This window comes from Ranitomeya imitator, chromosome 2 (assembly GCF_032444005.1).
Source record: "Ranitomeya imitator isolate aRanImi1 chromosome 2, aRanImi1.pri, whole genome shotgun sequence".
NCBI classification, from domain to species: Eukaryota; Metazoa; Chordata; class Amphibia; order Anura; family Dendrobatidae; genus Ranitomeya; species Ranitomeya imitator.
The window spans coordinates 156,697,513-156,715,401 of NC_091283.1; the positions used below are offsets into that span (position 1 = coordinate 156,697,513).

A 17,889-nucleotide genomic window follows, 5' to 3' on the forward strand; every position below is an offset into this window, starting at 1 on the left:
GTCTGCAGCCTGAGGAGTTGTCACTTGGGAGTTGCTAGGCTCATGTGCTCTTGATACGTTGTAGGGGACGTATTACTGATTTTTCAGTTTAGTGGCAGGGAAGGGTCGGTCCGTAATTCCTTTCGTGCCACGGGTTTGTACATTGGACAGTCCCCCGGCCCGACCCTGTAAGCCCCCCACGTGTATGTGTCGCTTACTGCCCAGCAGATGGGTGCGGAGGCCTCTGCGTAGATCAGGACGGTCGGAGTACAGATGGCGGGGAGGGAAGGATGGGGGACGGGTGACCTGCCCGATCCTGCCTCTCTCAGCCCAAGCAGGCACAGATTATCCTCTTATCCCTGGTACAGGCGATTAACCCCCAGCATACCAGGGCTGCTCCCTCCTGTAGGGACCTCGCCTGTTTCACCTCCATTGACCACCTGCACCTCTCGGCTCTGGCACCGCTGTATTGAGGCTCGACAGACAAATCCTCGTTGTCACATCTCATCCAAGGCTAATTAATGTGAATTATCGCCATCGTGCCACTTGTTCATTGACCTGAAAGTGTTAGGCCACGTCCACACATTCAGTATTTGGTCAGTATTTTACCTCAGTATGTATAAGCCAAAACCAGGAGGGAACAATCAGAGGAAAAGTATAAGAGAAACACGTCACCACTTCTGGATTATCACCCACTCCTGGTTTACAAATACTGAGGTAAAATACCGACCAAATACGGAGCGTGGCCGGATGCAGTGTGACCTGCAGCAGGTGCTGTGTACTCTTGGCCTTGCCTCTTTGCATTATATTCTCCGAACACCATATATAACCATCGTCCTGTGCAGCGAGTGGCGGCAGATCTGGTGCCATCGTGTTCAGGGAGGTCCTGGAGTTTGTTGTGGTGCATTGCGTCCTCGTATGCAGGATTAGTGATAAAATTGTAATAACCTTGTAAGAAGATCACAAATCCCCCCGAGGCCTTATTAAGGGGCTCTACCATCTATAAGTACAGCACCGGGGTGGTCCTAGAGCACGGCCGTCCAAAATCCTCAGCCCCGGGACTCCATGGTAGTGAGAGAGGCCATTCATAGTGGCCACTACACAGCTCATCATATTGTACCACACAGGATAGGATTAGATACACAGCTCAGCAGACAGTACCACAGAGGATCGGAGTAGATACACAGATCAGCAGACAGTATTACACAGGATAGGATTAGATACACGGATCAGCAGACAGTATCACACAGGATAGGATTAGATACACAGCTCAGCAGACAGTATCACACAGGATAGGATTAGATACGCAGCTCAGCAGACAGTATCACACAGGATAGGATTAGATACACAGCTCAGCAGACAGTATTACACAGGATAGGATTAGATACACAGTTCAGCAGACAGTATCACACAGGATAGGATTAGATACGCAGCTCAGCAGACAGTATCACACAGGATAGGATTAGATACACAGCTCAGCAGACAGTATCACACAGGATAGGATTAGATACACAGCTCAGCAGACAGTATCAGATGACAAGATTAGATACACATCTCAGCAGTCAGTATCACACGATCAGATTAGATACAGGATCCTAGGGTGCGTTCACTCTTCCGGTCAGACATTAGGTTTTAGGCACAAATGAAATCAATGTCCAGAAGGCATACATTACATAGCGTATACCTCTAGTGGGCGAGGGGCACTGGTATTTTGGGGTCCGTTATGTGCCTGCCCTTTGGGGGGTTCTGCCCCCTCATCAGTCCCAGGCCCCTCTGCCTCCATTATGTATTAAATCGGTTTTGGACATTGATTTCGCTTGTGCCTAAACCTAATGTGTGAAAGGTTGTGTGAATGCAGCGTAGTATCCTCCAGCCCCTGTGATCGGTATATATTTAGCAGAGGGGGCAGAGCCACATAGTAGTGCGGCCGCTCACGCCTTAGTTCACACTGCGCTGCTTTCTGCCCTCACATCTGTTGTAGTCAATGAGGAGGGAGGTGACGGATCAGACGAGAAGCTTCAGAAACTGCCAAGTACAAAGATCATCTCATCCTCTATCCAACAGACTGATAAAACCTGCAGACTGTGGCCCCGGGCCCTGCCCCGTCGCACTCCAGGGGACCATCTATGTCTATGGTTATTGTTCTAGTAACCTGACTCTCAGGTGCCAGGAATGTATGTAATAAGCCATGAGAGGAGTAGACACTGCTGCAGTCCAGTGCGGGCTAGTGCTCTCTGTTATCAGTCACTTCAGAGTCTGCCTACCGCGGCCTCCAGAGAATCCTGTGTGGTGTAGAGGCCTCCATCCTCCACAGTAGTGTGCAGATAATGTGGCCCCCGCAGACCTCCATCTGCTGACGTTATATCCAAGTGCATGTGTACCAATCTATGATAGTTATAGGTCCATACTTCCCAACTCCGAGGGACTGATACTGTGTCACGTGTAGTGCACTGCAGCAAAGTCAGACTCCAAAACCCACCTCAGTCCTTGTACAGTGCCCCCACAGAAATTAGTGGTCCTAGTGAAGCCCATCCATGTCTCCACACAGTTTAATACACTATTTCTGGCCTCTTTGCAGTATGATGACGCAACACAATATGATGTTCCACAGATGACCCCCACACACATTGATGCAAACACGTCGCCCCTTTACCATCACAGTATAAAACCCCCAGACAGTATAATTCCCTTACTGTGACCCCCCACAGTTTATTGCACTTACAGTGCCCATACACATTATGATGTTCTCACAGAACATCTCACACTTTATAATGCCTCAACAGTGCCCTAACACAGTGTGATACCTCCAAAGTACCTGCACACAGTATGATTACCCCACAATACCCTCCACACAGTATGATGCCCCCACAGTATCAATCACACAGTATGATGCCCCCACAGTACCCTCCACACAATATGACCCTACAGTACCCCCCACACAGTATGATGCCCACAGTACCCTCCACACAATATGATGACCCCACTGTACCCCCGCACACAGTGATACCCTACAGTACCCTCCACACATTATGATGAGCCCACAATACCCCCCACACAGTATGATGCCTCCACAGTACCCTCCACACAATATGATGCCCCCACAGTACCCTCCACACAATATGATTACCCTACAGTACCCCCACACAGAGTATGATGCCCCACAGTACCCTCCACACAATATGATGACCCCACTGTACCCCCCACACAGTAAGAAGCCTCCACAGCATCAATCACACAATATGATGTTCCACAGATGACCCTCACACACATTGATGCAAACACGTCGCCCCTTTACCATCACAGTATAAAACCCCCAGACAGTATTATTCCCTTACTGTGACCCCCCCACAGTTTATTGCACTTACAGTGCCCATACACATTATGATGCCATCACAGAACATCTCACACTTTATAATGCCTCAACAGTGCCCTCACACAGTGTGATACCTCCAAAGTACCTGCACACAGTATGATTACCCCACAATACCCTCCACACAGTATGATGCCCCCACAGTATCAATCACACAGTATGATGCCCCCACAGTACCCTCCACACAATATGATGACCCTACAGTACCCCCCACACAGTATGATGCCCACAGTACCCTCCACACAATATGATGACCCCACTGTACCCCCGCACACAGTGATACCCTACAGTACCCTCCACACATTATGATGACCCCACAATACCCCCCACACAGTATGATGCCTCCACAGTACCCTCCACACAATATGATGCCCCCACAGTACCCTCCACACAATATGATTACCCTACAGTACCCCCACACAGAGTATGATGCCCCACAGTACCCTCCACACAATATGATGACCCCACTGTACCCCCCACACAGTAAGAAGCCTCCACAGTATCAATCACACAATATGATGTTCCACAGATGACCCTCACACACATTGATGCAAACACGTCGCCCCTTTACCATCACAGTATAAAACCCCCAGACAGTATTATTCCCTTACTGTGACCCCCCCACAGTTTATTGCACTTACAGTGCCCATACACATTATGATGCCATCACAGAACATCTCACATTTTATAATGCCTCAACAGTGCCCTCACACAGTGTAATACCTCCAAAGTACCTGCACACAGTATGATGCCCCCACAGTATCAATCACACAATATGATGCCCCCACAGTACCCTCCACACAATATGATGACCGTACAGTACCCCCACACACAGTATGATGCCCCACAGTACCCTCCACACAATATGATGACCCCACTGTACCCCCCACACAATATGATGCCCTACAGTACCCTCCACACATTATGATGACCCCACAATACCCCCAACACAGTATGATTAACTACAGCAGTGGTCCCCAACCTTTGACCTTGAGAGCCACATTCAGCTTAGAGAGAGGGTCACGGGCCACATTCAGCACAGAGAGGGTCGCAGGCCACATTCAGCACAGAGAGGGTCGCGGGCCACATTCAGCACAGAGAGGGTCGCGGGCCACATTCAGCACAGAGAGGGTCGCGGGCCACATTCAGCACAGAGAGGGTCGCGGGCCACATTCAGCACAGAGAGGGTCGCGGGCCACATTCAGCACAGAGAGGGTCGCGGGCCACATCCAGCTCCCACCTCCTTCAAAGTAGTATCAACCAAAGCCCCCATTACAGGTATAATGATAACCAAAGCTTTTCCACATAAATCATTCCAGAGCAGGACACTGAGATCCAGGGGTTCCCACAATACCCCCATTCAGTATTCTTTCAACACACTGTCACATCCAGCTTTGAGCACCTCCTCTAACAGGTAGTACAAACCTCCAGCGTACCATACGTAAAACATCTCTAAACCCCTAAGACCAGCAAATGTGCATCCAGATCTGCAATTCTGTGCAGGGCTACTCACAAAATTAACCATTTTGAGATGTGCTCTTTATACCTGTTTGCTAGACCTGGACCTAATGCATCAAGCTGGCAGACAGTCGCGAGCCACAATTCATGGGGCCGAGAGCCACATGTGGCTCCCGATCTACTGGTTGGGGAGCCCTGCCCTACAGTATCCTCCACACATTATGATGACCCCACAATACTCCCCACAGTGTATGATGCCTCCACAGTATCAATCACACAATATGATGTCCCCACAGTACCCACACACAATATGATGCCACCACAGTGCCCTCCTCACAGTGTAATGGCCACACGGTAACCCCACACAGTATGATGCCCCCACAGTACCCTCCACACAGTATGATGACCCCACAATACCCCCACACACAGTATGATGCCCACACAGTACCCCCACAAAATGTGATGCCCCCACAGTACCCTCCACAGTGTGATGGCCCTATGGTACCCCCACATAGTATGTCTTGGAAGCACTGTGGAAGCATCAAACAGTTAAAAGCGTGATTTGTTGCCCGCCTCCCAGGATAAATTGCCAAATCCAGTATGGCCTGCTGGATCTGGGACAATTGGGAGGCAGAGCTCTGCATCATCAACTAGCGAAAGGAGTAAAATAATCCCGAGGGTCATAGAAATTGTGTGGAAAACAAAGCTCATAATGAGGGACATTACTTTTTCCTGTATACACCACCAGTCAGACCCTCTAAGGCTTAATTCCCACTTACTCACTGCTTATTTTCTTTGCACAGTGTAAACCGACCTTTTTGAAATCAGCAACATGTCAGATTCTATTTGCGGTTAATCTGGGTTTATTTGATAATTTGATGATTTTACACATAAACTTGAATGATATGAGGAAAATCTGCAGGTAAAAAGTCACCGAAAATGCACATAACTCATGACTTGATCACTACGGTTTCACCAAAGCTGCGTAGCGGGACATTTCCAACCCAAGCCGCTTTATTTCAAACATTTCTCATTTAAAAACGCACACTCAGTACACAGTGACTAAGATAGGTAAGAAATGCTGCAGAGAATCTGCAACACGATAACCGCTTAGAATCCTCATCGTGAGCATGCGGCCTCTCCAACCTGCGCCTCACCAACCTGCGCCTCTCCTATAGTTCCCAGCATGACAGAACAGACCCGATGAGAGTTGTAGTTAATGACAGCTGGAGACCAGTGATCGCACCAGGATTCTGGTGTGAGAGAGAGATTTTTTTTTTTAATTAACGACTATACAATTTTTAAATAGATTGGAAATAGTTTGCCGCTGCGCCAATTACTCTGCGCTGCTGCCGGCAGATGAGCGACTGCTACATCTAATGCATTAGGTGAGTGCCATCAAGGGGAAGCCATAGGTACTGCACCACCCGCTTCATGGGGCCCAATGTGCAGAAGGATCTCCACATTCCTATTTGTTCCCCAGATTCTTTCTATTTTCTCATCATTTTGTATCCTCCTTTTCATAGATAATTGTGTTCATTCTCTGCAGGCATTTTTCACTAGTATGTTGCCTGCGGTCGCTCCCACCCTGGACTGAGTGCCCCCTCCAGCAGGTGTCACCCTGGTAAGAGGGCACCATCGCTGACCTTGCAGTCCAGTCACTTATGGATTGTACACGGAAGATGCCAGCAAAATGCAGCAATCGATAAAATCCTCAACGTGAGAGCGAGTGAGCGCATTCAGGAGCCAGATTTAGAAACTCTGCGAAACAAGGGCCCCATTTCCGCCCCGTGAATAATTTATCTCGGCTCAGAGTTGTCTTACCAGTAGGCAGGAAATAGCTTCTTTGCAAAGAAGGCTTTTTTTTCCGCATGTCCCTTTATTTTTTTACTTACAGAGCAGATGGAGTTGCTGTGCAAGCGCTTTTAACCCCTTTATAGCCAGTAGAGATCACATGATTATTTTGGGGAGGAGGAGGAGCACCTGGATGTGATGGGTTAAAGGCATATTATGGTTTTGGCATGAATATGATTTTCTACATAAGAGAATGTTTTGCAATTTTCCAGTTTACTTTTTTTATTTTTCCCACATCTCTGCTTGCTGCCATTTAATAGCAATTCAAAAGCCGGTTTGGCAGCTGCCACCAATTTACTGAGTCTGTCCTGAATGTCGTTTTGGGGGCTCTCGTGCTTGGGTCTTATACCCCCAACACAAGTGGTGATAAGTGTGCCCCTGTTTAGGCTTTGGGGGTATTAAGCCATCCTGGGCATATGATGGGCACACGGTTCTGATGCCCCCTGTGATCATCATGTGACCCCAAGTGGCTCCCGTCCAGTCTCAGCAAGCAGTGGTCTTGAAAGCCAAGCGGCATTCCTGCGCAAATTGCGTTGGTGAATTGTAGACATTTTATTTAGCTACATAGGCAATATCCCTTTTCAGTAAAGGAAATTTTCTTCTTAACCCTTTAATGTCTGGTCTGGGATTTGAGGTTTCTCACGGCTAGGTTAGGTGAGGGGGCTCACTGTGAGGGATGGGGCTGGACTTAAAATCTCCCAGCAATGATAGGGCTTTCTGATTATGATAATTACATCCAGGGCCATTTATATATTTATTGTGTTTAACTATTAAAGATAAACACAATTACAGTTGAGATCTACACAGATCCCTGTATCGCCGCCACAATGAAACCCCCCATGGTTTACACTGCATGCTGCAGAATTATGTGATATAGGGGCCAGCTCTTTATTTCTAAGGGTCTAGTTGATACCAGATAGTTTGGGTCCCTTTAAGTGTGGGTACAGTACAGTGTAGGACATGTGGCGGCCCAGCGGGGGATGGGTCGGTGATGAATCTGCTGCGCTGTCCTGACACCTGTTATGCAGCTGTGGAATATGTAAACCAAAGCATCTCCATCCCGGGCAGAAAGTGCAGACACGGCGTTCCTCCAGATGACAAGTCAGAGTAATGACCCCAGGGAGCGAGCGGTGAATGACGCCCCCGACCGCGCCTACAAATAGCGGCAAGGTTTGGGTTCTGATAGACTTGGAGAGCTTTATCCTACTTGTTTGCCCCTTTTTCCTTGCCTTCTTTCCTGTCCGGCTTCTTTCCAGTTGCGTTCTCCATCGTTCTGGGTCTTCATGGCGTGTGTTCGGCTCCTTTATTCGATGTTTGCAGCATCGGTGCCATAGAACCTGTTATGCGGCAATGTCTAAATTATCCAGGTGGAAATAGCGTTTGATATTTGCGTGAAAAGGTGCCAGTTTTATCAATTTGGGGCAAATTATTCCTGCGGTCAAAAAGGCACAACGGAAAAGTGGCTGAAGTGTGGTCACAAATGATTCATTTTTGCCTTTGGTGTCCTTATTTTTTTACTTTTCACCATGTTTAGGATTTCTGCTTCCTGTCAGTGAATGGAGAACAGGCCGATTGACACACAGAACACTTTCCTCAGCAGGAGAGCAGTGGAAGGGGGGGGGGATTTAGGCCATGGACCACCAGACTTAAAGGGGTTTTCTCATCATCATAAAAGGGGGCAATTACAAACTGCTTATAAGCACAAGCAACTTTGCAATTTACCTAATGAAAAATCATCTCTGGAAGAATTTTTAATTCTACACGTGTCCTAGGTTACCAGCCACCTCTGCCATCTATCAGTGGTGGCCTGTCTACAAGACATGGGGCGCAGGACTTACAAGCCCTTTGCTGTGGAGCTCGTAAGCGCTGCTCTGTAGCTGGCAGGATCGCTGGTTCCCTGCGCTGCTCTTATGTCTGTGCTAGTGGCATCGGAGAGGTGCCTTTTTGCCTCTGGTCTGAACTGTCAATCTTCAGGACCACACCACCCCACGGCAAGTAGGAAGAAAGGGGACCAGTGAGAACCTCTGAGTGCCATGCATGGTGCCAGGAGCGAGAGCATTCGGACCCAGGCTTGCCATGCACTTGTCACAATTGTATCCATCCTAGACCATCCTCTGTGGCTCCACACTGATACATTGCAGCAAACTAACAGCTCAGGAGAGAGATTTGTCCTCCTGCTTTGTCTAGCTCACAGAGGACTGTAAACATTGTGACAAACCCTCAGCTGCAAGAGATATGAGTGTGTTTCCCCTGTAGTTGTATTCATGAGCCAGGATGAGCAGAGCCGTAGATGTTACTCCGTATACTCGGCCTGCGGCGCTGTGCGTTTGTTTGCTTCGCCGTCATTATCACTTAGTATTCACGCCCCATTGCACATCATTTCACAATCATTATATGGAGTTTTTGCTTGATCCTTTAAACCTCGTCTCTCAGGATCCACAAGAAATCCTGGCAAACGCAGCGCAGCTTTTATATGACCTTTACTCCATTACCAGGGGAAATGTTCTGCTAAGTAGCATCCAGAAGAATCCTGCCGATGGATCAGGTCGGGGTTTTTTGGAAATCTATACAGAAGTGATGATATCGGACATTTACAGGGGGAGTATCTTCTTAGTGGGGGTTTGTGAAAACGGGGTGATGTTGATCTAATCGCTCCTGGCAGTGATGCTCTTTATATCGCCCATTTGTCTGCACCGTGAAGAATGGACTTCAGGTTCTCATGGATTTCAATAGAAAACAAAGTTGGGAACCAGTTGCAAAGATCTTGGCACCTGGACACCTAACTTTCGGGGAAAGCGCAGCAATAGAATTTCTTGCAGTTTCCTCATTGACCGGACAGCGGGTTGTTCTGGCTGTGGATCCAGATAGTGGCGTGGGCAAAAGGGCAGTTACCACGGACTATACACAATGTGGGGTCTTACACTGTGAGGTCCGGCCATGTGCAGCTTATTGGGGTAAATCACATTCGTATTATTATGACTGCCTTTTGTGGTGATGTATAGCAGAATTATATGGTACTGTTAGTGGTATGCTGTAGTGTGTGCACTGATTGACGGTGTTAGGTTGTAGAGTTGTGTGGACACTGTGGTGGTATGCTGTATTATGCGGGAATGTCATTGTGTTATGAGGGTACTATATGGTATTGTGTACTGTATGGTGGCGGTATGCTGTGGTATTGTGTACTGTATGGTGGCGGTATGTTGTGGTATTGTGTACTGTATGGTGGCGGTATGTTGTGGTATTGTGTACTGTATGGTGGCGGTATGTTGTGGTATTGTGTACTTATGGTGGCGGTATGTTGTGGTATTGTGTACTGTGTCGTGACGGTATGTTGTGGTATTGTGTACTGTATGGTGGCGGAATGTAGTGGTATTGTGTACTGTATGGTGGCGGTATGTTGGGGTATTGTGTACTGTATGGTGGCGGAATGTTGTGGTATTGTGTACTGTATGGTGGCGGTATGTTGTGGTATTGTGTACTGTATGGTGGCGGTATGTTGTGGTATTGTATACTGTATGGTGGCGGTATGTTGTGGTATTGTGTACTATATGGTGGCGGTATGTTGTGGTATTGTGTACTGTATGGTGGCGGTATGTTGTGGTATTGTGTACTGTATGGTGGCGGTATGTTGTGGTATTGTGTACTGTATCGTGACGGTATGTTGTGGTATTGTGTACTGTATGGTGGCGGTATGTTGTGGTATTGTGTACTTATGGTGGCAGTATGTTGTGGTATTGTGTACTGTATGGTGGCGGTATGTTGTGGTATTGTGTACTGTATCGTGACGGTATGTTGTGGTATTGTGTACTGTATGGTGGCGGTATGTTGTGGTATTGTGTACTGTATGGTGGCGGTATGTTGTGGTATTGTGTACTTATGGTGGCAGTATGTTGTGGTATTGTGTACTGTATCGTGACGGTATGTTGTGGTATTGTGTACTGTATCGTGACGGTATGTTGTGGTATTGTGTACTTATGGTGGCAGTATGTTGTGGTATTGTGTACTGTATCGTGACGGTATGTTGTGGTATTGTGTACTGTATCGTGACGGTATGTCGTGGTATTGTGTACTTATGGTGGCAGTATGTTGTGGTATTGTGCACTGTATGGTGGCGGTATGTTTTGGTATTGTGTACTGTATGGTGGCACTCTGTTGTGGTTTTGTGTGCTGTATTTTCACACTGTGTTGTTGTATTGTGTACTGTATGGTGGCATTGTATTGTGATTTGTGTGGACACTATATGGTGGTATGCTGTATTATGTTGGAATGTAATGGTATTACGTGGGCACTGTATGGCATTTTATGTAAGCATTGGTTGGTGGTATGTTGTGCTGTGTACACTGTATTGAGGTGCAATGTGTTATAATATGGGAATATCATGGTGTTATGTGAGCACTATATGGCAGTTTTATGTTTTGCTATGTGGGCACTGAATGGTGGTGGTATATTGTAGCATGTTGGGACATCTTGGTATTATGTGAGCACTGGTGGTATGTGTACTATATGGTGGTAGTATATTGTGGTATGTGTTTATTGTATGGTGGTGGTATGTTGTAGTGTTGCATACTGTATGGCGGTGGAATGTGTGTACTGTATGGTGTTGCTATGTTGTGGTGTTGAGTAAGTGCTGTATGGCAGTGTTTTATTAGAACCATTTAGTGGTATGTGGGTACTCTATGTTGTGGTATTATGTGGGCACTGTATAGTGACGATAAGTTGAGTGTGGTATGTGGACACTATATTTTGGTGTTATGCAAGTACTGATGGATACTATGTTGTCTTATATGGGCAATGTATGGTGGGGCTATATCATGGTGACAATAGTGTAATCCATGTTGGACCTTTGGCTCCAGGGCTGCATGACTATGGTGGCAATGGTAATTAATTCACTATAAGCTCATGGGACTGGGCATTCTAATCGCTGGATACTTTCTGCAGATGGACGTTCTCCATGTCTAGATATCTTGACACTGGACCAGTTGAGCCTATATTGTAGGAACGGTTAGCTATGTAATGTAATGTAGCCCCATGGACTGTTAGATACCAGTCACCAATCCTTTGTTTGTCGCCCTTTGTAGGAGAACCCATATCTTTGCAGCGATGAATGCGATGCCTCCACGCCTGACCTGGCCCATCCCCCCAGTCTCATGGTCGACAAGGACGAGGAAGGTCTAGCCACTTACTGGCAAAGTGTCACATGGAAACGATACCCGGAGCCTCTGGTTGCCAACATCACCATGTCTTGGAACAAAACCATAGAGTTAACCGATGACATTCTGGTGACCTTTGAATATGGACGTCCTACTGCCATGATGTTGGAGAAGTCTTTGGACTATGGAAGGACTTGGCACCCATACCAATACTATGCCGATGACTGTATCGAAGCATTTGGCATGACACCCAAGAAGGTGGTGAACCTTATAGCCAGCAACGTTAGCCGTGTGCTATGCACCGAGGAATATTCCCGCTGGGCCGGCTCCAAGAAGGAGAAAAACGTGGTCTTCGAGGTTCGAGAACGCTTCTCCATCTTTGCTGGTCCTGACTTAAGAAAGATGGAGAACCTGTTCACAAGGATGGAGAGCGCCAAGGGTCTGAAGGACTTCTTCACTTTCACCGACCTGCGGCTACGGCTCCTGAGGCCAGCGCTCGGTGGGACCTACGTGCAGCGAGACAACCTGAGAAAGTATTTCTATGCTATCTCCAACATAGAGGTGTCAGCGAGGTGAGTCTCCCAAGATGAGCGATACTCCGTTCACAGCCAGAGTGACAGAACTGTGAATACAGCCTTGGATGTGACTAGAGTAGAAGGAGTAAGGCCCAGCCAGGGCGTTAGGGAGGTTGTGATTGGCAAAGATTGTGCCTGCCAAGAGTCCTGGAGGCCTTCACAAGCCATTCTAGGTGTCTATTAGCCCAGACTTAGTACTTTCCTCCAAACTAAACAGCTTTGTGCATGTGGCCATGAGCCTCCTCTGGTAGTGGCACTGCCTGAATAAGCAGCCCACCCTTGGCTAGTAGCTGTGACACATAAGTCCGACTCCATGTACTGTGCATATATAGTTAATATGCAGGCAACCTACTGATCTCCCCCAGACCCCGTGCATCATCACAAGGCTGGCAAACGTCTAATTAAGTCATGAGAAGTGCAGAGCTAGTTGTATCTCCAGCATATGCACTGCAAAAAGAATCCCATCTGCTGTTCCCAAGACGAGCACGGACGCCCCCAAGGAATTCCCAAAACAGACCGTCACCTTGGCCATGGGTCGTGTCTGACTGCAGCAGGACTCCGTGCACTCGCTGCTAATATTGCAGATTATGGATATTTTTTAGCAAAAAGGTCCAATGTTGGTAAAGTGTAAGTTAAGAATCGGTGTATCCAGACACATGTCCTCATCACAGCTCTGCTTGGAGGAGAGGAAAACAGGAGACGACAATCCCAGCCTGTGCTAAGGGCTGATCTCATTGTACGTTCTCCTGATAATGGCAAAAGGCTGTGCCCATATTGCCAAGTTCACAAGTATAGCGGTACAGCTGAGGACTAGGGTAAGCCCCTTCTGCAAGGGGTCCTTCTATGGGATAGTGGGGACCCCATGGCCATTAGACTCTGGCTGGATCTTTTATTATCTGACTAGGCTACAGACAGAAGGTACAAATTGCACAATGATCATCATAAACAATAGCACCCTACTTGCAGGCTCCCATGTATGCAGACACGACTCAGACTCAATCACCCAATTCTGCACACAGGGGCCCCAAATTCATAGGAATCTGGAAGAATCTTATATTAACTAACTAGTTTAGACCATTGTGTAATATTGCTCTTCTATCGTTAATAATTGTTCCATACAGCCCCGAAAAACAAGGAATTTAACCCAAGGTGGTTGCTCCTGGGCATTTGCCCCTTCTCTCTCTCCTTATATTCCTCTTGGGCATTTGCCCCTTTTCTTTTTTCCTGCAAACCATCCCTGGCCCTTTAGACCTATGATGCATCTGAGCATCTCCCTGTTCCGGGGGTGACACACAGTGGTCCGCACATCTCCCAGGGCAGCAGTAACCAGAGGGATAATCCTAAGTAAATTGGCTCGGCACTCCGTTCCAATTGTCAGCTCTTTGTCCAGGACTCGTCAATATCAGAAGACTAATGAAAGGCAGTAAAAATAGAGAGATGTCAGCACACGGCTAAATTGGAGTAAGGATATTGTTAGCCCTGGATCGATAGCGGACAAATGCTTAACGCAACGCTGAGACGACTAACACGTTAGAAGCCCCCTGGGGCGCTGGAGTGACATCATGAAATGCTGAGGGCACCCTTTAATGGCCAGAAGGGGTAGACACATAACTATGACTTCCAGGGGTCCATCATCATCATCCTGACCCTTACCCCCATCCTCCTCCTGTTGGGGAAATCGTTCCCTGTCTCTAGATTATAAGATAATCGGAGCTCCTTGTGCCTGCACCCCCCTCGCTCTGCCTCCGACAGCCCTAATAGGGTCTAATTGGAGGTAATCAGGCATGGGGCGATATTTAGCTCCAGTTACTTAAACAGAGCATGGTGTCACAAGTGAGTACAGCTCGAGGGGGAGACGCTGTCAGCAGAACGCTGATATTTATCCCAGCAGAGGCATTTGCTGAGCCGAGCCCCAATTACACAGTATATATCATGGGCCCCAAACCTTTCATAGTGTGCTTATAATAGGGGCCCGCCTTTATCTCTAGGGCCACAATGGTACTGCTTGCTCGGCACCCCTTATACCTTCGCCACTGTATCTGAGTATCACCTAATTGGAGTCATAAGGTGCCCATGTTATAGTTAAGACTGCTCGGAAATCAGCTAAAATCAGGCCGGGACCCACAAAGATTTCTGTTAAATGGGCTTCACATGTCAACTCTTCCTATTTGATAAATTGTATGATTATTGCTGCTTGCATCTACTAGAGGGAGTTCATTACATACTGATATACAGCCACCACTAGAGGGCGCTCCTTAGATACAGATATACAACCAGCACTAGAGGAAGCTCCCAACATATAGTTATATAGCCACCACTAGAGGGCGATCACTACTTACATATTTATATAGCCATCACTATAAGGAGCTCACTACATACAGATTAATACAGCTAACACTAGAAGGTGCTCACTGCATACATATTTATACAGTCACCAGTAGTAGGATCTCACTACATACAGATTTATACAGCCACCACTAGGAGGAGCTCACTACATACAGATTTATACAGCCATCACTAGAAGGAGCTCACTATATACAGATTTATACAGCGACCGCTAGGAGGAGCTCACTACATACAGATTTATACAGCCATCACTAGAAGGAGCTCACTACATACAGATTTATACAGCGGCCACTAGGAGGAGCTCACTACATACAGATTTATACAGTGACCACTAGGAGGAGCTCACTACATACAGATTTATACAGCCATCACTAGAAGGAGCTCACTACATACAGATTTATACAGCGACCGCTAGGAGGAGCTCACTACATACAGATTTATACAGCCATCACTAGAAGGAGCTCACTACATACAGATTTATACAGCGACCGCTAGGAGGAGCTCACTACATACAGATTTATACAGCCATCACTAGAAGGAGCTCACTACATACAGATTTATACAGCGGCCACTAGGAGGAGCTCACTACATACAGATTTATACAGTGACCACTAGGAGGAGCTCACTACATACAGATTTATACAGCCATCACTAGAAGGAGCTCACTACATACAGATTTATACAGCGACCGCTAGGAGGAGCTCACTACATACAGATTTATACAGCCATCACTAGAAGGAGCTCACTACATACAGATTTATACAGCGGCCACTAGGAGGAGCTCACTACATACAGATTTATACAGTGACCAATAGGAGGAGCTCACTACATACAGATTTATACAGCGGCCACTAGGAGGAGCTCACTACATACAGATTTATACAGTGACCAATAGGAGGAGCTCACTACATACAGATTTATACAGCGGCCACTAGGAGGAGCTCACTACATACAGATTTATACAGTGACCACTAGGAGGAGCTCACTACATACAGATTTATACAGCCATCACTAGAAGGAGCTCACTACATACAGATTTATACAGCGACCGCTAGGAGGAGCTCACTACATACAGATTTATACAGCCATCACTAGAAGGAGCTCACTACATACAGATTTATACAGCGACCGCTAGGAGGAGCTCACTACATACAGATTTATACAGCCATCACTAGAAGGAGCTCACTACATACAGATTTATACAGCGGCCACTAGGAGGAGCTCACTACATACAGATTTATACAGTGACCACTAGGAGGAGCTCACTACATACAGATTTATACAGCCATCACTAGAAGGAGCTCACTACATACAGATTTATGCAGCGACCGCTAGGAGGAGCTCACTACATACAGATTTATACAGCCATCACTAGAAGGAGCTCACTACATACAGATTTATACAGCGGCCACTAGGAGGAGCTCACTACATACAGATTTATACAGTGACCAATAGGAGGAGCTCACTACATACAGATTTATACAGCGGCCACTAGGAGGAGCTCACTACATACAGATTTATACAGTGACCAATAGGAGGAGCTCACTACATACAGATTTCTACAGCCACCACTAGGAGGAGCTCACTACATACAGATTTATACAGCCATCACTAGAAGGAGCTCACTACATACAGATTTATACAGCGACCGCTAGGAGGAGCTCACTACATACAGATTTATACAGCCATCACTAGAAGGAGCTCACTACATACAGATTTATACAGCGGCCACTAGGAGGAGCTCACTACATACAGATTTATACAGTGACCACTAGGAGGAGCTCACTACATACAGATTTATACAGCCATCACTAGAAGGAGCTCACTACATACAGATTTATACAGCGACCGCTAGGAGGAGCTCACTACATACAGATTTATACAGCCATCACTAGAAGGAGCTCACTACATACAGATTTATACAGCGACCGCTAGGAGGAGCTCACTACATACAGATTTATACAGCCATCACTAGAAGGAGCTCACTACATACAGATTTATACAGCGGCCACTAGGAGGAGCTCACTACATACAGATTTATACAGTGACCACTAGGAGGAGCTCACTACATACAGATTTATACAGCCATCACTAGAAGGAGCTCACTACATACAGATTTATACAGCGACCGCTAGGAGGAGCTCACTACATACAGATTTATACAGCCATCACTAGAAGGAGCTCACTACATACAGATTTATACAGCGGCCACTAGGAGGAGCTCACTACATACAGATTTATACAGTGACCAATAGGAGGAGCTCACTACATACAGATTTATACAGCGGCCACTAGGAGGAGCTCACTACATACAGATTTATACAGCGGCCACTAGGAGGAGCTCACTACATACAGATTTATACAGTGACCAATAGGAGGAGCTCACTACATACAGATTTATACAGCCATCACTAGAAGGAGCTCACTACATACAGATTTATACAGCGGCCACTAGGAGGAGCTCACTACATACAGATTTATACAGTGACCACTAGGAGGAGCTCACTACATACAGATTTATACAGCCATCACTAGAAGGAGCTCACTACATACAGATTTATACAGCGACCGCTAGGAGGAGCTCACTACATACAGATTTATACAGCCATCACTAGAAGGAGCTCACTACATACAGATTTATACAGCGGCCACTAGGAGGAGCTCACTACATACAGATTTATACAGTGACCAATAGGAGGAGCTCACTACATACAGATTTATACAGCGGCCACTAGGAGGAGCTCACTACATACAGATTTATACAGCGGCCACTAGGAGGAGCTCACTACATACAGATTTATACAGTGACCAATAGGAGGAGCTCACTACATACAGATTTCTACAGCCACCACTAGGAGGAGCTCACTACATACAGATTTATACAGCCATCACTAGAAGGAGCTCACTACATACAGATTTATACAGCGACCGCTAGGAGGAGCTCACTACATACAGATTTATACAGCCATCACTAGAAGGAGCTCACTACATACAGATTTATACAGCGGCCACTAGGAGGAGCTCACTACATACAGATTTATACAGTGACCAATAGGAGGAGCTCACTACATACAGATTTATACAGCGGCCACTAGGAGGAGCTCACTACATACAGATTTATACAGCGGCCACTAGGAGGAGCTCACTACATACAGAT

At 46.8% G+C, this 17,889-nt stretch overlaps 1 protein-coding gene across 3 annotated transcripts in view; it reads left to right on the forward strand.

Moving 5' to 3' along the window:
* NTNG2 (netrin G2) overlaps positions 1-17,889 on the forward strand; it is an 89,986-nt gene that overhangs the window by 19,148 nt on the left and 52,949 nt on the right. For all 3 annotated transcript variants that reach the window (XM_069747576.1, XM_069747577.1, XM_069747575.1), the window contains exon 3: positions 11,740-12,383. In XM_069747576.1, coding sequence (XP_069603677.1) covers positions 11,740-12,383 — 644 coding nt within the window. The remainder of the gene's footprint in view (positions 1-11,739; positions 12,384-17,889) is intronic.